General features: G+C 42.9%; 2 protein-coding genes across 5 annotated transcripts in view; one reads left to right on the top strand and one right to left on the bottom strand.

The window, feature by feature from the left end:
• Window positions 1-21: 21 nt before the first annotated feature.
• Window positions 22-16,227, bottom strand: part of NUBP1 (NUBP iron-sulfur cluster assembly factor 1, cytosolic) — a 25,539-nt gene continuing 9,333 nt past the window's right edge. Inside the window, exons 1-11 of one of the 4 annotated variants that reach the window (XM_075767721.1) lie at window positions 5,773-5,842; window positions 5,597-5,698; window positions 5,336-5,472; window positions 4,934-5,002; window positions 4,349-4,381; window positions 3,482-3,572; window positions 3,011-3,165; window positions 1,810-1,920; window positions 1,584-1,686; window positions 770-853; window positions 22-189 (exon numbers count right to left, since the gene is read on the bottom strand). In XM_075767721.1, the coding sequence (XP_075623836.1) occupies window positions 137-189; window positions 770-853; window positions 1,584-1,686; window positions 1,810-1,920; window positions 3,011-3,165; window positions 3,482-3,572; window positions 4,349-4,381; window positions 4,934-5,002; window positions 5,336-5,472; window positions 5,597-5,698; window positions 5,773-5,806 (972 nt within the window). In that variant the 5' untranslated portion in view covers window positions 5,807-5,842 and the 3' untranslated portion in view covers window positions 22-136. Of the gene's footprint in view, window positions 190-769; window positions 854-1,583; window positions 1,687-1,809; window positions 1,921-3,010; window positions 3,166-3,481; window positions 3,573-4,348; window positions 4,382-4,933; window positions 5,003-5,335; window positions 5,473-5,596; window positions 5,699-5,772; window positions 5,843-16,227 lie in introns of those variants that run through there. The other 3 variants (XM_075767720.1, XM_075767723.1, XM_075767722.1) reach the window with 3 other exon arrangements.
• The window catches only part of TEKT5 (tektin 5), a 26,791-nt gene continuing 20,455 nt past the window's right edge, over window positions 9,892-16,227 (top strand). The window contains exons 1-4 of the mRNA XM_075767730.1: window positions 9,892-10,452; window positions 11,687-11,770; window positions 13,417-13,487; window positions 15,175-15,318. Of these exons, the coding sequence (XP_075623845.1) occupies window positions 9,892-10,452; window positions 11,687-11,770; window positions 13,417-13,487; window positions 15,175-15,318 (860 nt within the window). The remainder of the gene's footprint in view (window positions 10,453-11,686; window positions 11,771-13,416; window positions 13,488-15,174; window positions 15,319-16,227) is intronic.

The raw sequence follows: 16,227 nt of genomic DNA, 5'->3' as shown, positions 1-16,227 counted from the left end.
TAAAAAACCTAAGGCAAGAACTTTTATATTAAGAATTTATTTGCAATATAAAAAAAATACATTCCTTCTATTAAATCAAGGCATAAGTTACTATTCTATAATTAAACATGAGCTACACCTTTATTCCATTCATAGATTAGATGATCTTTTCTTCTTGAAAATGGTGTTGATCACAGTATTCCTGAATTCCTGCAGAGACACAAAAAAAGTAATGTAAATAATGTTTCAGTTGCACATCAGGAGTTAGTTACTGCTGCATCACTCTGTCCCCTGCTGGTACAAATATCACAAGTTCAACCTTTATCACAGTGAAAATGGCTTCAGGAATTTCCCAGCTGTTTGCATTTTAAACTGCATATCGCCTGCTCTGTGGGTATTCATATGGGTTTTTGTGCAGTTACAGTCAGAGGTGAAGGCAGTATTAGCCAGCTGTATCATACATGGCTATGCATGCCCCTCAACAGGCCAGCTGCAGAATCTTGGCACTTCTTTGTCAGCGCAACTACACACACATCTTTTCTGAAAATTAATGACTGAAGCCAAACATGGAAACCAGATTCTAAATACAATTTTTTAATCACATTAAAAGCCTGTCATAAGTGATGCCCAGAATGAACATAGTATTTATATGTTCTTTTCATAACTGCTGTGTGCATCTACTGTTGATGTTATTTGTGGCAGAATAGCATAATTCTGTTTAGCACCTTTATATATTGCAGGAGTGCTCAGAACTGAGAGGATTCATGTGCGCAGTGATTTTCAGACTTACTTTGAATGATGCTCCTGTAAGATAATGTAGCTGGAGACTCAGGCGCTTCAGACAAGAAGGACTGGCCTTTGTCACAACTTTTGCCTTGAATGACAGGGAAAAACATGAAAACAAAGCAATGGGAAAAGAGAAACTTTTCTTTATTTTACCCTTCATCCCACTACCAGTTACGCCCTTCCAAAGAGCCACTTGTGTCTACTCCTTTTAAGAAGCCCTTGCGTCAGTAATATAGCTAGAATCACAGCTGACAGTTTTACAAAGGAATACTATTAGCAGAAACCATCGGTCATTATTTTGGAAGTACTGATCTGATCCTTGATGTCATTGAATTGAGTATTAATTGCTAATAGTGGGCAAGGAACCACGCCTTCTCACCATCTACAACAGAATTTGTGTGATGCCAGTAAGAGTGAAGTTAAAGCTCTGGTTTTAATGTGTAACATCTACAAGATACTATTTTTTCATAGCGGTTACGACTTTATTCTACCTGCATTTCCAGGTTTACCCCAAAGAGAAAGACATGTTGTACTTGACTACGATTACACAGCCGAAAAGGTGCATAATCTAATCTTAATCACAACTAAGTTTCAAACTAAGAAAATTATCCTAGCACTTTCCTCTTTTCACACCATGCTATGTCTCAGTTCCAGTAACTTTTGACTCAAGAAAGCGTTCTATCTAAAAGTGGGTATTTACCTAAAAGACAGATGTTGAATATTCTTATTTATCAGTGTCCAAGTCAGGATTTTCCAGTAATAACATCAGTATAGGAGGAAAACCTTGTTTTAAATGTAGTGCAATACAGTCACATTACCTATTTGAGGATCTAGAGGCACTTTACCCAGGAGGGAAATATTTAAGTTCTGGCACATCTTCTCTGCACCTCCAGTAGTTGGGGGAAAGATCTGAGATTCATTCTGGGACAACATGAAAAGTGGAGTTAAAACACCACACTTCTGAGAACAAGGCACTTTTTGAGCAATGTTTTTATACAAACGATGTCAAGATAAAAAAATACAGTAAGATACAGATAGCCTTACCTTACACTTTGGACATATAAAGCCACTCATATTTTCCACAACACCTATGATTGGCAGTTTCACTTTATGGCAGAAATTGATCTCCTTCCGAACATCCTGAAGCGATACTTCCTATAAATATTAGGAAACACTGCTATTGTGACTGTAATGTTTTAATGCTGCACCTCTTAAGTTACATCCTCAGAGCTATTTTAAAGTTCATGATGAGTTATTACTGCTTTTTATAGTTTGAAGAACATAAACCTGTGGTATGTGCTCTACTGACAATTCTATGGGTAGCAATAGCGCAGGTACAACGGGTCTAGCTCTGTTTTGAAATCTGACTTAACTCTAATACAGGTTCAGCCATATTTATATTTTACTTCCTGTATTAATCTCCTATCTTTAGCTCTTTAAATGTAACTTTTTCACATTTTCAGTTTAGAGAAGGGCCCTCGGCATTCTCAATGGAGCAGGCAAGGACAAGAACCATCAGGCTTACGCTTGTTATCTCTTTTCATATTAAATTTCAAGTAGCTTATCATCCCCTCACACTTTTCACAGACATGTCTGACCTCATTCAGTTCTCCTGTCGTCTTCCTCCTCCTCCTCCCTATCGCCCTCAACATTTCACTTCCTTTACATTTTATTCTTTCAGCTGTTGTGGAAACACCAGGTGTCTTTTGTTAGCTTGATCTCCCATTCCTTTCCAAACCAAGGCTTTAAAACCTACATTTGAATTTGATGCATTTTGAGTTTCAGCTCTCCAGGGGCTGATTTTTCTTTTAAAAATGGACATCACAAAGTTGCAAAAGGCTACCTCACGCAGTGTTATACAGTGTGCATCTTATCACTCAAAGATAGCCCTTAAAAATTAAACTTCTTACTGACTTCTGAACATTAAGCCACTGGTGAGTAAATTACAAATTCACAACGATGTAAACTCTAATCTCGAAGAAGGAAGTAAAGCCTTTCCTTTCCCCACGCAGATCGTGACAGCTTTTGATTGTGAAGTGCTCAGTGGTTTAGTGACCCATTCAATCCCCCACTCCTCCGAGACCCTTACCTAACTCGGAAACCAGCCAGCTGCAGGCACAAACCCAGAAAGTCAACTCCCTTTGATTCTGTACCATCACTTCTCTGAAGTTAAACAGAGGCTCTAACCCAAGGGTTGGCTTTAACTGCCACAGTGCTTCTATCCATGGGAATTAAGGTCTCATACCTGTGGGGTAGTGATTATAACAGCACCATCTATGTGCGTTGCACTGAGATACTGCACAATGGATAAGTGCTCATCTGACGTCCCTGGAGGCGTATCTACAATCAGGTAGTCGATTTCACCCCAGTCCACGTCACGAAGAAATTGTTTGATCAACCCTGAAAGAAAGAATAAGAATGTGGAAGAGAGAAAAAATAAACAAGTTATAGTCTAGGTACGCAGATTATTCCGGCTTGTCAACTTACGTACAGAAATGCCAAGGTATTTTGCCACAGCTTTAAAAAAAGCCAACCAACTCAATACAGCATTTGACCTTCTAACTTCATCAAATGAGTACGTTCAACTAAAGAAAATAACCATTCACTCATTTTGTCCTATAGCTTACTATACTATATTTACCATATTAATTAAACAAGCTCATGATACTAAATCCTTCAAGTACATAAACTGTTGCTGAAAACACTTGACGTGTACCATTTTTTTTTGGTCCTCTCCAGATGACAGCATCATCAGGACTACTAAGCAAGAACCCCACGGACATGACACCTAAGTTTTCTTCAACATACTAAAAAAGAAGTAGAGAAACTCAGCGGAGCATACAGAGCAATAAAGAAAGAATAGATAAACCAAATCTAAACCCATATTTTATAGAAAAGGCAGTTGGGGGGGTGGGGTAACATTAAGAAAATAAAGGCAGAGAGCCATATGCTTCTCTTCTATCAAAGGGCGTTGAAAACTACCGTTTTTGTGCAACGCTCACCAACTACATTCACAGACTGAAAAAATCTAGTTGGAGTACGGTTTACAGTGGTTTACAGAATCACTGGAGACAGCGTAAGGATAAAAGCAGCTTTCTCAGCATCAAGCTGTCATTTTAACTGCGTATGTACTAAAGGTGATCTTTAGACAGCCAACACTCCTGCAAAACTTCCCCTGCATTTTCTAAAGATGAATGAGGGTTTTGCTGGGCGTAAGATACTTTCTGGCTGTCACTGAAAAGGTGACATGCTGTACAGCTGCATGATAACCAAAAATAATGAAATCAAGTAACTTATATTTATTGCCTATAGCACAGTAGGAAAGTCAGTAAACAAAAGACACTTAAAATAATGAAACTATTTTAGAAATGTAGTAGTATTATGATTAACAAAAGAAATTTAACACTCTGATCTATATAGCCTTTATCCAGATTCCACAGAATGATGGATATTCCATAGAATCTGGATATTTACATCATTAGGAAAACAGAAGTACCCCCTGCTCGCTTGTTTTTCACCTTAAAAGACAGCACCCGACCCAAACAAACCCAACAAACTTTCTGAATCAGTTACACCAGCTCACCACTGGAGACCACCCAGATCCACTCTGATGGACCTGGAAATCAAAGCGATACATAAAATTACATTAGAAATAAATACAGACATTACATAAAACACGAGCCTAAGTCAAAACTGGGTACACAGATATCCTGCCTATAGGTACAATACTGCTTTGCTGGAGCAGCTGAGTTACAGAAGGGCAGCTCTCTGCCCTCTACACTGCAGAAGGGCCAGATCTCCGTTAATACGTAAACAGTAACTGTTCAACCCTTTTGCAAGATAATTTACCCATGACTTTATATATTTATATAAAATGTTCTAGGGTTGATAACAGAATCACGTTAATATTACTTTAGTTTTAAAAGTCATGAATATGTGGTCTATACGCAGCATAAGTTGGTTTGCAGAACCGGTCATCCTGAAAGCTGACAACTCTTTTACAAACTAAATTATGCTGAACTTCTCCATCTCACCTTCCTTATTTCCCTACCCACTGCCACAGACATTTCCCAATGAGCAGTCCTTTCAGAAGCTTTAAGTCTACAAAGCCCTAAGACATTAATGAAAAATTGTGCTGAAATCCTTTGAACAACACGGTTTCACTTACCTGCTCTCCTTCCAGACCCATCATTTTAGGGATTGACGGCCCACAGATATCTATGTCCAGCAGAGCAACCTGGAAAACACACAGACCACCCACCCGCCCCACTGGAAACAAGCTCCCACGGGGCCGTTTCCAAAGTCTACATCACACAACGAAAACACCGTCGCGCACTTCACACAGGAAACAAGCTCAAACCCTTACGAGAAGGGGGACGCGGTCAGGACAGTCACAGCCCCGCTGGGTTACCCCAGGTGCGCCGCAGGACAGGAGCGGGGAGCGCTGCCCGCCCGCGCTCGCCCCCGGCAGCTCCTCCCGCCCGCGGCTCCGGGCCCCCCCCCCCCCCCCCACCCCCACCCCCACCTCCCCGCTTCGAACCGCGGCGGCCAGCAGCCCCGCGCAGCCCACCTGCTTGGCCTCGTCCGCCGCCAGCCCGTGAGCCAGGAGGGCGCTGAAGGTGCTCTTGCCCACGCCGCCCTTGCCGGAGAGCACCAGCACCGTGTGCTTCACCGAGCGCAGCCGCTCCCGCAGCTCGGCCAGCTCCGCTGCGGGGTCACACGGCGCCGTCAGCCGCAGCACGGACACGGGCACGGGCACGTGCACGCCCCGCCCCCGGCACAAGCCCCGCCCCCCGCGCCTCAGCGCCCGCCCCCTCGGGGCCTCCCTCACCCGGGTCCGGGGCGGCGGCGCCGGCAGCGCAGAGCTTCTGGTTGGGGCAGCCCTGGCAGGCGGCGGCGCTGCCCGCTTGGGCGCTGCTGGTCCCTGGGCAGTCTGCAACGGACAACGAGAGCTGGAGCGCGAGTGCCGGCCGCGACCCGCCCGCCCCGCACGGCACCGGCCCTCACCCTCCGGCCGCGGCCCGCCCGCCGCCTCGGCCATGGCGCCGCTACTGCGTCACCTCCGGCGGGCGCGAAAGAGGCCGGGGCTAGGCAAGGGAGCCGCGTGCGCATGCGCCGGCGACAGCCGCTGCCGCCAGGGGGCGCTCGGGGCGGGTCCGAGGGGGCGGGGGGGGGCAGCGCTGCGCTCCCGTAAGAGCCGCCCGCCCCGCTCTCGGCGGGCTCCTCTGGGCACGGAGCCGTGCGGGGCCGCGCTCCTCCGGGCAGCCCTCGGCGGGCTGCGAGCACCGACCTTGGCACGTCGGCTCCCGAGAGACCCGCGCGGGTGGGTGGCAGAGGAGCCGAATGAGAACCGGGCCTGCCTGCGGCGTGGTTTTGAAGCTACATTGGAATTTCTCCGCTAGAACTGCATCAGATAGGAGCAACTGACAACGGTGCCGCGGAGCTATTTCAGCACCAAAATGTTACGTTAATCAAGATCTCTGCGTCTCCTACGAGCTAACCCGTGGGGGATCGTGCGGTTCAGCCCGGTCAGCCACTAGAAGGGGATGTGCTCAAAGAGTTGAGGCAGCTTGCCTCGTAGCGCAGCGTCGTACCGCTGTCAGGGAAAGCACTACAGATCAACACGCTTTACTTCTGTATTTCAGAAGTTTTATACCTAGGTGGTATATAATTTCAGTAAAATCATGCCATTGCTATATTTCATAGTAATCTTGAATGTACTAATTTCTGTACTTTGCTGGTAGACAATTTCTATTCATGTAACGGGTGCATTCACGGGGAAGATTATTCTACCTGAAATTGTCCGATCAACTTCTGAGCAATCAGATAGCCACTGCATTCAGTACGTAAAAAATAATGAAATAAAGTAATAATTAATTTTCCAAACCGAGGAAGCATGTGCCAGCCTGCGATGTAATCTGGACCGTAGCACTGGCCGCGTTATCCCCGTCGCTGCTCCCTTTCTGCCTCTGACCAGGCTGTTCCAGAGCACGGCTCTGTCCTCTCTTCCGTTCCTAACATCACAGCCTAAGAACTGAATTACAGCTTGCAAACATCGGTGGTTATTCCTCGCCCTGCTCATCACCCCAGCACAAACTGACGGTGGCCCTGATTAAAAGCTGTGTGTAAACTGCAATTGGAAAACAGTCACCCAGCTGAGAATCCCCAACAGGGAAAACCTTACCAACACTCAGCGAAAGACAGCTCCTGCCTCAAAATGCTTCCAATCTGCATAGAAATGAGCCCTAAATCACAGAACCACATCTAGTCTTATGAGGAGGAAAATGTTTTTCCAAGACCTTTGACAATCTTTTCACCTTCCCTTCATTTTCCCATTACCTGTGTGTAAAGTTCTCGCAACACCGTCAGGATTAAAGCAGTGCAGACTCCCAACCACTGCAGATGCAGCAGTGGCCGCCTGCATGGCTGTCACACGAGTACAGCTTCGGTGTTCAGAATAAGGCATTAAATAGTGTAACCTCTTTGCATCAGAAAATGCACACACTACATTCACGCCCTTTAAAGAAGTTTACCGTTTTTCTCCGGGAGGTGCATATAACAGGTATGAGCCTCAAAACAACATCCCTCTTGTCGTGGTTACGTCCCGTGGGACAGACTGACGGACTGACTCCTGGGGCAGGGCCCGTGCATTCTTGTTTAAAAACCACTGATGGCAACTCAAGCTTGAGAGAAAGGCAGGTTGGGGCAGTGGTTTTGGAGGAACTGTGAGTCAACCAACACATTTCCTGCTTGCCAAGACCCCTCCTATCACTTTGTTTGAGGGTGCTGTAAAAAGGGTATGGTTCTGATTTGAGCACAGTCAGGAGTCTCAGGTATTCCCATTTCTAATTGAGTAATGCCAAAACTTGATTGTTTTAACATACAAGTGTTTAAGTTACTATTCAAGGCAGTCTCACCTTGGAAACACAATATATAGAAAAAAATATCTGTTAATATTTGTAAAGGTACCAGCACATCCTGGTGTTAAATCTGTCTTTTTGAGAGAAAAATGCTGCAAAGATACCTTTTTATGAGCACTCTCCAACAACCACAAGTTTTTTAGAAAGAATACTCTGAGGGAAAAAACCCAAACACAACCAAAACCCAAACCACAAAAACTTCTGAATAACTGTTCACCTGCAAAAAAACCCTAGGAAAAAAAATCTTAAAATACATTTAGTTAATATATTTGAGGTGTTCAGGCTCTGTTTTTCAATCATTAATAAATAGGCTATTGCCTATTTTCCATTCCAAGTACATTTACCTCAGGTAAAAGCTCATCACCACTTCAGACTTGTACAACTTCTGTACTTACTGCTTGGTAATTAGCTTCTATGGGGAACTAATGAGAAAAATATTCTGTGGAAGTAGATCCAAATGTTTAAGCAAATTCGAATGTCGGGTGGGAGGAACTGGCCAGTAAGATGCATCTGAGAAATTTATCCTGTACCTTTCCTGTGAAAAACTTGGCTCTGCTTTAGACCACAGCTCAGTACAGCACTTTAGGTCTGTGCTTCCTTTCAAACATATGGATTAGATTCACTGATGTCAGCAGGACTTTCCACATTTTAAACTGAGGTACGTGTTCAAATATTTTTCTTTTGGGGCCAACAGATCCTTTTCTGTTCCCGAGGTTATATAGCACATTCCCCACAAAAAGCACCAGAAAAGAAAAGTAAATCTCTTCCTCACCCCTCCTCCTCCACACCACAAGGGCTCTTCTTGCAGGGGCACCTGGGCAAAAAATGGGCTTTATAGAGTGTTTGAGTCAGGCTGAACTCAGCGGTGAACTCTGCCAGCACTCTTGTAATCTCTCATGCCCAGGAGTAACTTTCCCCTCCTGGGCATCTGCTGAAAATTAGTTCCATCAGTTATTGCAAGAGAAAGTTATATGTGTGCGTGAGCATTTGCAGTATCAATCTTATCCTGTTTAGACTCCTCAGTCTGGTGCCTGCCCACTGCGTGTCGCTCCGCTGCCTGTACCTCACCTCCCCCCAGTTAGCACCTACATTTGTATATGTTTTAAACATCAGAAGAAAATAAATCTAACTTACAATGACCATTTATTTAAAATTACCTCTCCTTTTTTTAGCTGGGATGTAATGTTGTGCTAGCTTTCTGAGACAAGATATACTGCAATGTAATGCATATAAATACATAGATATTTCATTTCCCCAAGTTGAAAAAGGTTAACAAGCTGTTTTATAGTTATGTATCTGGAGAAGAAGAAACATTGGTAGTTGTCTTGCATTCAAACTAGAAGAAATCTGCGCTGATTTAAGGACTCTTAGGGTAGTGAAATACAGTGCCTAATTAAAAATAATTATTTATGTTCAATATTCTTGGCACAGAAGATGGGTCACAATGCAATTTTAGAGCACTGGATTTTAGAAACAGGTTTTTTGCCAGAAAGGCCAGAAGGCTGAAAGGAAAAATTAGAAAAGTAAGTTCTCTGAGAAGTTACGCAACATTTTAAACTGGAGAAAAATGATCATCAAAGTCTCTCCCATCTTTTATACTTTTTATGGAAGATAAATACAGTTGAGGGGAAGAGCAAAGCCCAAGATAGCTACACGATTTTGGCCATCTGCAGAGATCACTAGACAATCATCAGAGATGAGTCCCAGAGTCTGTGTTTCAGTTCAGAAGGCTTGTCTCCACTGCTGCCTTTCCCTGCAGCCGCTGATACACGTGAGCCACTCTTAAGTAAAACTTCTATTTTGTTTCGCTCAGGGTAAGCCCACTGAAGGCAAACCTACACACCCACCCAGAGCCAGCCTTTGGCAAATCCCCCCACGCTATAACCAAGCAGTCTGACAGCGTGCCTAGACCTCCGGATCCCAACGCGCGCAGCGCTGCTCTGCAGCGGAAAGCACTGCTTTTTTTGGGGAAACCCACCATGCCCTACGACTGGAGGCACAAACAAAGCCCCCCCGGGAGCGCCAGGACCCAGGCGGGTTTCAGTCTGCTGGCAAGACGGAACAGCTCTTGGAACTCTGTGACACCTGCGCTGTGTCACAAGGCACCGCGCAGCCCCGAGGGGGGTGGCAGAGGCCCTGGGGCTGCTCAGAGCGGCTGTGGATGCTGCACGGCCTGAGGGCGGCTGCCTGACCCCCCCAGTTCAGGATGGAGTTTCTGGGGACCACGCAGCTAGCCAGTTACTGTGGCACAAAGAAGAGCTGCCTGTTCCCGGATCTGGCTCCCACCAGCACCACCAAGGACACCTATCAGTCCTACTACCTGCCGGGCTACCGCAGCCTCAGCTCCTGGAGGCCCGGTCTGCTTCACAAAGTGGTTTCGGTCCCTCCCAGCTCTGACAAGCAATTTAATCCCACTGGGCGGCCGCCCACTGTTCTGCCTGCACTACGCTCTACCCTGCATGCCCGCTACAGCACTCATGACTGGCACCACGCGAACATGGTTCAGTTAAAAGACTCTGAAGACTCCAGGTACTGTGCTGGTAGACTGAACACCGATTCAATGAGACTGATGCAAGATAAGGATCAACTGACTTACCAGATGCAAGAAGACAGCAGAAGAAACCTGGGAGAGAGGATCTCTAACATTCATTTCTGGAGGTCTGAGCTCATCTACGAGCTAGAATGTCTGCTGAAAGAGACCCAAGCCTTGGAAACAGCAAAGAAGCGGCTTGAATGTGCTGCAGATGAACTGCAAGGACCACTGAAGGTAGGTTTGACATAGCTAGTTACTTCACGACTGTACTGCGGAATGGGTAAAGAAAATGGCTTTATCTCTGTTGAGTACTAGCATGACTTTTACTGTTATCAAGAGAGATCTTGGTGAAACATTACCCTCAGTAAGAAGGAAAGCTGGCCGCTCCATATATAAAAGTCGACAAAGGAACCTATCAAGTTACTTCTATGCCCTCTTTTCCATCCTGCCTGAGGCTCCAGGAGGCTGTCTCCCTCTGGCATTGGCCCGTGAGCTCAGTACATTACAGGAGAGCAAAAGATGGCCTTCTAAGCTGCAATATCCTGATACTCTTATCTAGCTCTGAATTTTCTGCTATTGCTTGGTAAAAATAATATTTTCACTTAGGGTGGCATATGACTGGTGTTACATTTTGAAGTTCTCCAGAACCTTAAAGGCAAACTAAGTGCAACAGAAAAAGCCACAGTAATGTAAGAGTCAATGAATGATTCTAGCAAAAAATCAAAACATGCAAAAACTAGTCAAAGATCTTTCATAAATATCTGGAGTATTGCTGATGGAAGCCATGTCTACCAGAAATGTTTCTAGGCGAGTACAAATGGAAAACCAAAATTCAGTATTCAATAATGACTGTTTTAGTTGTCTGATCTGTACTGATTCAGAGTGGCAGGCTGAGGATGCTTTCTATTCAGGGAACATTTTCTGCTGAATGGCTTTGTGCCAGCTAATGCTGTTTCATTTATTAGTATGGTGCTAAACAAGTGGATGAGACATTAAGAGTAAAGTTAACCTGCTGGGGCAGGTTAACCGAATTCCCTATCAATGACTGTAGTTATGCAGTCATTCTCTTGGGTAGGTATGAAACTTCCAAACTTTCATACTGGGTAAGGGAGGATAAGGGGAGACAAGATTAAAGGATTTTGCACAGATGAGCGTAGGACAACATGGATGTTTTAATCCACACAATTTACGACAGAGCTTGGGCACGTGGAGATGTGGGCCTTGCTGCACATTAATAAGCAGCTAACCAAATGGCAGCTATGGTGGCAGCTAATCCTTAAAAGTATGTATTAACAGGTAAGTAGGAATGAGTCACAAAGATGGATCAGTTGAGCGCCTATTCTGTTCCACCCTCAATAGGTGGTCATTACCTGACGTGCCAGCTCAGTGGCCCCTTCAGCGAGGGTCAAGGTTCCACTCCACAATGCAGTACTGAGCCTACTGCAAATGTTCCTTGCTTTGCTTGCAGATAGCCCTGGAATGCTTGTACCACCGCGAGAAGCGGCAGGGTATAGACTTAGTTCATGACGATGTGGAAAAGAACCTCATAAAGGTAAGATCAGACTTACTAGTTTATTTTTCAAACTGTGGAAATAACTAAAATCCAACTAAATATTTATCAGGGTAGAAACATTGCAATAATTTCTTCCCTTCATTCATCTGGAAGACTGAAGGGGTGAAAAGAAGAAAACTATATAGATTGGGGATGGTTAATCATCCTTCCTGGAGCAAAAGTAATAGCCTATTATCCTTGTAAGGTCTTACCCAGTTCTATCTTCCCTGATCCTATAAAACAAGGTAGAAACATTTCTCAAGATTGATTTCTGGGCCATGGTCTATAAAATCTCAGAAGTTCTTAGGGCTTACAATCTAAAATGCTGGTTTACTGCCTCATTTTATATATCTATCTATATATACATATAGTGTTACTGAACAAAGAAAATGAGATGGATAGTAGTTATTGCTAAATCTTTTAAATAAAAATAATCAAATAGCATTTTGCTAACATATTTGAAAGAAGTTATATTGGATGTGTATGAGAACAAATATACAAGGCAGGCACATCATGGGACAATGGCATTGCTTCCAGCACTTTTCTGCATTAATAGATTACAGAAGGATGTGCAGACCACTTGGGTAATAGAGATCCTTGTTCAGAGCAACGTGGAGTTTTAGAGTTTTAAAGAAGAATCAAGGAACTAATATATATTAGCTTAAGTATTTCAGCACTTAATTTAGCATGAGAATTCAGGGTAGGATGAAATACTGCTAAATGTTGCACATGAACAGATGAAAAAACTATTTTATCAAAATGAACCATAAAGGCTATTTGCCTGATCTCCCCAAGCACTGCTATGGAGCAAGCTAGATAGATAGCGACAATAAAGGACAACAAAGGGGCGGTTTGTAATAACAGCAAAGTCAGTTCTAAAGTTCCTGTCACTCCTCCACGTACTGTACAAGTACAGAGACAGAGCCTGTATTTTTAAATTTGGCGGCGTCTTAATGACTTCCAAATAATTTAAACCACTTTATTCTCTGTTTTAAAACTCACAAAACTGTACAAACTTAGGTAAGAGGGTATGTTGGGCTAAAGCAGTGTTTTTAAAAAGGAAAGAGGCTGGAACATCATAACGGTGTTTGAGGGATCGTAATTACCATGTTTACATAGTTTTCAATGTGGTTGACTTGAGTATTTTTTATTTATTTTAAGCTGAGTGGAACCTGGCTTTGAATTTCTTTGACTAATATTTATAGTTTTGAAGAATATTACAATATACTTCCTTAGGGAGCCTGTTTCTGAAATCAGATATATTTTCAACTTACTCCACTATTAGCAAAATATTTGTATTGTTCTAGAAAAATGTAGAAGTAGTTAGAGAGGGCAGTTTAATGGATTAAGGCTCGTGTTTCAAGTATATTCATTATACTTCAGCCAAGCAAAATCTGACTTTATGTTAATTAGAACGACTCCATCCAATAGTTTGCTATAATATAAAAAGCCATACAAAGTCAAGTCAAAAGATACAACTTCGTAGCACTGAGGAAGAGGGACCAAAATACATCCATTCTTGACCTAAATTGCATCTGAGGTATGTGAGATGGTTGCAACATCTAGAATGCAGAATAAAAAAGGTAAATTCACTAAAACAAATGAAATTTGATGAAAGCACTGACATTGTATATTTTCCACTGTAGGAGGCTGATGTATTCAAGGATTGTCAAGAAATATTGACAAAACTTGCACATAAAATCAGTCAACAGTTGAGGTAAGACTTTACATTTAATTCCTGTTTTAAAGAGAGGAAAGCTGAATTTAGTGTTAGCTGGTATCTAACGACAGACTGAACGTAGCAAAGGCAAAAGCAGAGGCTTAGCCTGTTAGATGCTCATTGCCCTCCACTTCTAATTCTTACCAATGACAGAATTTGTATGTTAAACCTCAGAAGAGCAATACTTACTATTTAAAGATGACTACAACTCAATTTTTAAAGTCATGTTTAATCTGAAATCCTTCATTAAAATTAGGGGCACCAAAATTATAGCTTAGTTGTACCAATGTTGTCATGTGGCAGACTGGAGTGAAGTTCAAAGGGAATTGTAGTTTGGTGGGGTTTTTTTAATTACAAAACTAAATTCAAAGGAAATTTATTACTGACAAAAGAAACAGGAATCTAGGCACATTATAAGGTATGAGATGAGTTACAGAAGGACTTAAATTATTTTTTTGTGTTTTTATATATGTTTTTGTTATGGGAGGCTTTGGAATGTATTTTATTTCTTTGAGAGTACACGAACATCCTAGTAAATACAAATTATATTTAAGTCTTATAATTTAATTGGTAAAACTATTCTGACTACAATGTTCTGTTAACTACACAGAACCGATACAAATTTTGTCATATTTATATGACGTGATTGTCAAAAGAAACAGTTGAAGTACACACAAGGAAGATAAAATTGTACAGTTCTTGATTATTAAATTATAGCAGAAGAAGACATAAGTAAATTTTATAAATGATTGCTCTTATTAATGGCACTCAGAACTCACATGAGTCAGGTTAGATGCATTTCTGCAATTCATCCCACTACTGTAATATACTGGCTATACGATCAGATGAAAGCTTAGTTTACGTTTGGTGGCATGAACTCTGTCTAGGTCTTTAGGCTGGCATTTCTGGTTACTTTTGATTCAGTTCTGCCACCTCATCAGGCAGACCGATAGCAATACCAATTGACAAGTACATCATGGAAACAGCAATATTTGCAAAAAAAGTCAATATGTCTGCTGTCTTCCTGATGCACTGGAAAGCAAACTTTGATTCTTTCTTCATCCATATTACCCCCATTCTAGCCCCAGGTCTGCCAGGCCTTCCCCCCCTTTTGGAAGAGCCAAAGGAGATTAAGTTACTCCAAAAATTCCTCATGGGTAAGAAAGCAGAGATGGAGCAACATATTTCCCTCCTCATGATCAAGATGAGCAGAAGTATTTAAACAGATTTTCCAGTGATGTACAATTTGAATTACGCTAAGTGAATTTGTCCCCCAAATCAGGAGAGATGGGAAACCACAACTCTGGTTTGCCTTTTTCTTACTTACAGCTTGGCTGGCATGAAGGTTATCACTAAAAACCTCCTTCCTTTTGCTCTGAGGCTTTCCTACATGCCGCACAACAACCACCTGTTGTTTTTCACCCTTGTGGTTGGCTGTCATCAAAATGACAAACATTGTTAAATGCAGTGACTTAAATACAATTCTATGGGGAGTACTCGAAGCTAGAAGGGATGAATGGTACAACAGCTCCCTCTAGCTAAATTACAGCACCAAGCGTTTTCAGGCCACTGTAAATGCCAACTATAAACTGGAGCATTGTGGGAAGCTAATGAAAGCAATTAACTATTTATCACAACAGCATTAAAGGTGGTTCAGATTAAGGTAAATCTTTCCCCTTCACAGCATCAACAGAGATGCACAGCATGCATTGGAGCAGGATCTTTCTGACAAAAACTCAGCCCATTTTATTGATGAGAAGTGTTTTAACCTGAGGAACACATCGGACAGCATCAACTTTTACCACGGAGTGGAAAAAGCAGATGGGACGTGAGTATGAGTGGCTGCGGTAGCCTTCTCTTTCCGTGCTCCCTCCCGTAAGTAGGAGCCTGGTTACAGCACGTGTCCTAGCCTTATCTTGGAGAGGTGATACAGAAAGAAGCGGCTTCTCTCTCTGTATGGCTCTGTTTTGCCTTGGTGCAGAACCCTCCATCATCCTCAATTACTCCCTGCTTCCTGACAGCTGCCATTGCTGGAGGCCAGGCAGAAGCTGGCAGTCTTCAGCACCTACAGCACAGAGCGTGCCGTGAGCTGGGTGTTTCAGCGAGGACAATCATTTACAGCTGTGTTGCAGCTGACTCCTTGCCCTCAAACTGCTTTGTGGAGATGTCTCCCTCTGATTTTGGTTTACACTGTTCTGTGGCCTTCTGATTTCAAAATGACATCCAATCAAATAAAAATTCAGCTAAGGTGTGCAGTTAAGTGCAATGTGGTAAGCAGCAGGAAAGTGTACACCAAGGACTATATATATATTTTCAGTAAAAATAGCTTGGGTTATTAGTCTGTCAAGCCATACAGAGATAGGTATTGAACAGGATGATCAGAAAGATTTGGCGCAGCTTTAGCACTACAGACTGCACTAAAATTACTGACCTAACATCTCCCGCTTGTATACAGTTTTAAAACTGGTTATTAGTAGCGGCCTCATCAAGACCTGCATCCAGTCCAAAAGCAATAGAGGATAGTGGTTTTGTGCTGATGACTTGTTAGTTCCCTTATCGCTCTTTAACATAGCAGTATTTGAATGCTGAATGTATTCGGCAATCTCAAATGATAATGACTCTGTCTTGTTAGAAGGAGATAAAATAATCAGTATTATTTATTTACTTATGTTCTGCTTTTCATTAAAAGAGCACCTCATTCACTACTGAAATGAGGGCATATCCGAAGGAAACTTGG

The sequence above is a fragment of the Balearica regulorum genome, chromosome 15, assembly GCF_011004875.1.
Source record: "Balearica regulorum gibbericeps isolate bBalReg1 chromosome 15, bBalReg1.pri, whole genome shotgun sequence".
In the NCBI taxonomy this organism is placed as follows: domain Eukaryota; kingdom Metazoa; phylum Chordata; class Aves; order Gruiformes; family Gruidae; genus Balearica; species Balearica regulorum.
Note: the sequence above shows the minus strand (reverse complement) of the source record. Positions and strands in the feature narration are given on the sequence as shown.